General features: G+C 38.0%; 1 protein-coding gene across 1 annotated transcript; it reads left to right on the top strand.

Moving 5' to 3' along the window:
* On the top strand, positions 1-2,719 carry LOC114737138 (protein YIPF1 homolog). The gene is made up of 6 exons (XM_028925044.1): positions 1-164; positions 266-305; positions 666-746; positions 1,044-1,230; positions 1,903-2,170; positions 2,264-2,719. The coding sequence occupies exons 1-6, from the start codon at positions 108-110 to the stop codon at positions 2,468-2,470; spliced, it is 840 nt and encodes a 279-aa protein (XP_028780877.1). The 5' UTR covers positions 1-107; the 3' UTR covers positions 2,471-2,719.
* Positions 2,720-5,345: the final 2,626 nt, after the last annotated feature.

The raw sequence follows: 5,345 nt of genomic DNA, 5'->3' as shown, positions 1-5,345 counted from the left end.
CGTCGTTAAGACAAGAGAAAAACAAAATAAACGCGGGGTATTGACGTAAGAACGATCCGGGGGAGCAGAAGGTAGAGGAGGAACGGGACGAAGCAAGATTTCCAAAGATGATGTCCGGAAACTATACGGCCATCGATAATCAAAAGGTTCCTGGATCCGTGCCTGTGAGTACATCTTCCATTTTATTACAATTTTTTTAATTTCCCAATTCCCGTGACTGTTTGGGTTCTAGATCTCACTCTGAAATCCGGGTTTAACATCGCAGGCAGTTCCAGATCAAGGGCATGTCTCCGTCAAGTTCGCAGGTACAACTGTTGCTCTCTTAAATTTCCCTCCCAATTTATACCTATTGGCTTTCCTTGCCGTGGAGGTGTCAGGGAGGCGTATATACCGTTTACGTAGTCGGAATTCCTTGAAACTCCTGATCTCTGAATGGTGATGCCTAACTATCACCTACATTTCTGCAGTAATGTTAGAGTCATCATATCAGACTATTTTAGCAATACCTTAGCTAAAACCTAGTTAGTTAACCTTGCAAGACTAGCTCCTCTCGGGTTGTTTCAATATCATGTTACTTGATTGGTATAGTCTTTGCTAGCCTTTAATTTTGATCTTCATCATTGGGATTTGATTTTATTACATCCGACAAAAAATTATTACTTCAGATTCAGATCTCCAGACATTTCCGCCGTCTGAAGCTCAAGGGAAGATAACTGGCGCGTCCAGGCCGCCTCGAGATGCTGATGGTATGTTCTAGTTTTAATTTTCCTGATTCTTTTGTTTCTATTTAATTATGATAAATGTTAATTTATAATTATTTGCAAGAACATTGTATACTTGAAAGAGTCCATGAAAATCCTGTTATTATCAATACCCAGTTGTTTCTCCATTTTTATTGAACAAACTATCAGCTGGTTAGTCATTGGGTTTAGCTGTTGCATCATCTTTCTTCTTCTTTCGATGATCCAAGCTTGAGCAGGTGTGAATGTGTCCAGATTGGCATTGTTTTGTGTAATGTTTTTTCTTTTGCTCTTTTTATGCAGATACATTTTCGAAACCTACATCTGGTTCTGAGGAAGCACAGCAGAGCGGTTGGTTTCGGACGTTCACTATTGCTGCTTACAAACCATATTTTGATGTTGACACTGTGGATGTTCTAGAGAGGATTAAAGACTCACTCTTTCCATTCAGAGGAACTTTCAATGAAAAAACTGCTAGCAGCCCTGATTTGTATGTCGATTGTTTCGCATCTCCTTTAATTTATTGATAAAAAATACTGGTGCTATAGTTTTGACCCTCTTTATTGATTACTTTTCTAGATTCAAGGCTTTGATTTTGCAGTGAACATAAATGTTATAATATCGTGTTATCAAAAGTCACATATAAGAAATGGATGGAAACCTATCGTACGTGCGTGCCATGATTCAGTTTTCTTTTTCCAGCTTTGTTCTAGATATGGGTGTGTTATTTACTGCTTTGCTTTTTGAGGTCTTATCTTTGTGTAGCGTTTTAGATCATGGGTACTTGCTTTTGAAGTATATTTCTGAAACAAGTGTTTTTAATAACATGTGATGAGTTGTATCACGAATAAAGACCTAGAGTTTCCTTTAATGACTGTGTCTTTTGCAATTTGTGTGATTGTTCTTGTGTTTTCCAGCATTGTTCTGTGGTCATTAGTTGAATAGATGACTTTGTGAACAGTAGACTTATCCATCTTACTACGGCCAGTCACATTTATTTATACCCTAAATGAGCCGGTGCTTTATTCAATAATGTGTAGCCTTTGTTTCATGCCTTAATATGATTGAAGCACTGGTCTCTGGCCTGATTCCTTAGGCTCTGTTTGGTTTATTCTTCTGATTAGTAGCTTGCAATTTTTATTTTTGCTATAAATATTCACAGATATGGACCATTTTGGATATGCACCACATTAATATTTGTAGCAGCCTCAATTGGCACCTTTGTCACGTATGTGGCACACAAGCTGAAGAAGGAGCAATGGAATTATGACATAAACCTGGTGACTTGGTCCGCTGGTCTGTTTTATGGCTATGTCATTATCGTTCCTCTTTGTTTGTATGTGATCCTCAAATACTTCTCTGCACCAGCGGGACTTGTCCAACTCTTCTGTCTATATGGATACTCCCTGTTTGTCTTCATTCCGGCCCTGGTGAGTTGCTGCTCCTCAAACTTTCTCCGTTTTCTGAGATCGTACAAGCTATGTTATTTTCATCCTTAGCCCCTCCACTTTTGTTTCGTGCAGTGCATGTCAGTTGTGCCATTGGACATATTCAGATGGGTGATTGCAGGGGTGGCTGGGTTCATGTCAGCATCATTCGTGGCACTCAACCTTCGTGCCCATATCATGTCTGCAGGTGAAAGGTGGTTCTTCATAGTAGCTGGCATCTTTATATTGCAGCTTGCTCTTGCAGTTGTCCTAAAGTTTTACCTCTTCACAGTATCAGTTTGAGAGGAACTGGGGCGATTAAAGTAAAGATAAAGGAAAGAAAGAGAAATGTTTTTGCCGTTTTGATCTTCATTGATACTATGTAGTTGAAATCTAATTCACAGATCAAACCTCTCATGTATTCTTTCATTTGTGGCAAGATAAGGTATATATGTGCTCGGACGATTCTTGTTGCCTCTTTTATGAGGAATGACCATTATAGCAAATTTTAGTTGGATGGCCGTTAATAGACGGCGGCGCCCATCGTTGATAGACCTTCATGAAATGTTGCTAGTGCTGCTTTTGATTTTTTGTAAGAAAGAAGTAAACCACTAACCAGAGTTACTCCCCGGGGGAAAAAACGGTGGCTGAAGGCGGGAGGCCCGAAGGGCTGACCGAGTGGTAACACGAGACCAATTTTTGTGACTGACTATGCAAGTTTAAACTGAAAAACTATTACATCTGATTGGAAAATGAAAATACATTCTAGTTGGAAGGTGGTACTCAGACATTGCTAGATTGCCTACCTTGACTGTTGAGTAAATAACAATTCTCAGAGTCAAGTCCCAAAAAAGAAATGCAATTCAAATTTCATTCGGTCATTTATAAGCCAATTCTTGTTTTTATTTATTAGTTATTTTGGCATCCGTTGGTAACTTCAGGGAGCATAGTTAAGCAGATATTTTAGAGGAAAAAAATTTGTTTACATCTACTTTATCAAGTTCTTAAATCATATGTTTTTTTTTTTTCATTTTTGTAAATTTCATGAGTTTATAATTAAATATTATTAAATATTAATATTTTAAAAATGACATATTGTCATCATATGTAATAGGAAAACTCAACACAATGACTATAAAAAAATTAATGTAAGTATTGTTATATTGTATAAATGGCACCCATTAGATTTCGCTGTTTTACAAATCACAGACGACTGTTGTTACAAAACTAATAAGAATAGGGACCAAAACACACTGCTTCGTAGCAATAAATTAAATTGAATGAAGCTTCCCATCACAAGTCACCAGGTCAATTTATTTTAAGTAACATAGATCTGACGCGACTGCTTGAGCTAAGGTAGAGGTTCAGCAAATCCCAACGCTGTGACATTACAGAATGAAAAACCCGCCACAAGCTAGTCCAAAGGAAGAAACAAACTCCCCATTACGGAGGCATTACTAGAAAGCTAAGACCAACAACACACAAGTTAAAATATGCCCTTTATTGTTGTTTCTCCCAAAGGCAAACAGCCTAGTTTTGTGAGATATTTATATCGTATTATACGAATATTATAAAATAATAATAATAAATCGAGTACTACTAGTCTTAGAAAAACGTATTGGCAGGGTACCAATGACCTAAATGTCTTAAATCAAAATTATTTAATTTAAGATTTCGAAAAATTGCCTTATGAAATGATGTATTCATCAAATCATATTTCTTTAGTGAAAAATAACATTTTGTTTGGTCCAACTGCATTTTGTGGAAGATAAGTTTTCACATCAAATCGGAAAATTAGTTTTCCCGTCATAAAAGTTTCATTGGACCTACGAAAAGTCGAAAACTGCACCGACAGATTATGGAGACGGTACCATTTTAGATTTGAAGCAAAAACACGTGAAGGAAGAGTCAAGTCTTGATCACGAAATTAGGTCAGTGCGATAGGCAAGGATTAGGTTGAAGGTTGGACTTATGAAGTCGTTTATTTGACTAATGTAGTGCCAATACCCAATGAATAAAGCTGACACTGGTTATAGTCCGCATTTCATCATCAATACGCACACTTAAGCTCTAAACCGTCCCTTAATATTTGTGAATTAATCATTAAAATCAACGATGTCAGCTGGTGGTTTCCGAAATGGTCAAACATGAACCGTGTTTTTCTGGGATATTGTCGGCTAAGGTTTGACGGTTCAGCTGTTAGTTTGGGAAAGTTACCAGGTGTAATATAACAATAATGTTGTTCAGTGATTCACTAAATTCAAATCGCCGTGCTGCTACTTGTATAAAATAAAATGAAAAATTAAAGATCAGATAGTTAGGGAGTGGATTAGGGCGTCTACTTCCTTGAAGACAGGGCTTCACGCTACGCTATAGTTATGCTCGTGTGCTTTTCTGAACATGAGCCCTGTTTCCACGAGAACAGTCTTGATTTTACTGTTAACTGATATATACTAATACGAGCTTGACTGCTCGTCATGATGAATAAGGCCACGGATTTAGAAATTAGAGTATGAGACGGGGGACAACTCCAAACCCCACATATTAAATATGCCTCAATCTGACCATCTAACAAACATTTCCAACCTCAAATACTTTAACTCTAGTCTCTGCCCCTTTCTCTTCCTCTTCCCCCCTCTCTCTCTCTCTTATGGTGTGTGTGTGTGTGTCATACCACCTCTGAGATTTCTGGTTTCCATCTCTGCGCCAAATAACGTGAAAGACGGAGGAAGGCTTATGTTTAAAGACGCAGGGAAGCCATGCGGGTTTGCGGGGGTCAAATGGAGTGTTTTTTTATTGATATTATTAACTCTTTCAGGTTTAAATCACAAGGTCTTGGAAGGTCGACACGTAAAAGAGGAATTGGAATATAGGCTCAAATTTCAAGCATGGAAGAGAAGCTTTAGCAGTGACAAAGATGGAAGCTCTTTCGCGAACGTTGAAAGAGAAGTGCCCTCTTCTCCTGATCCCTTACACAACAGGTAGTTGGCGGCTAGTTCTTCAACCTTCTGTAACAGCAGAAGTTGTATATGAAACTCTGCTTCGCATGGAGTGGAGCCAAAATTTGAGTAAGACTGCTTTTTTCTTTTAACCTTCAAGTTAGAAAGCACATATATGGCCTGAAAAACAAACACTCACAGAAGCACGATATATGGATATTAGTGCTCAGATCTCCCAG

Source organism: Neltuma alba, unplaced genomic scaffold (genome assembly GCF_004799145.2).
Source record: "Neltuma alba isolate B1F8T4 unplaced genomic scaffold, ASM479914v2 tig00013411_pilon, whole genome shotgun sequence".
NCBI classification, from domain to species: Eukaryota; Viridiplantae; Streptophyta; class Magnoliopsida; order Fabales; family Fabaceae; genus Neltuma; species Neltuma alba.
This window is presented reverse-complemented; position numbering and strand designations above follow the sequence as displayed.

Coding starts and splice junctions, on each gene's coding strand:
- LOC114737138 (XM_028925044.1), top strand. CDS start 108: ATGATGTCCGGAAACTATACGGCCATCGATAATCAAAAGGTTCCTGGA. Junction 1,231..1,902: donor ACTGCTAGCAGCCCTGATTT/GTATGTCGATTG, acceptor AAATATTCACAG/ATATGGACCATTTTGGATAT. Junction 2,171..2,263: donor TTGTCTTCATTCCGGCCCTG/GTGAGTTGCTGC, acceptor TGTTTCGTGCAG/TGCATGTCAGTTGTGCCATT.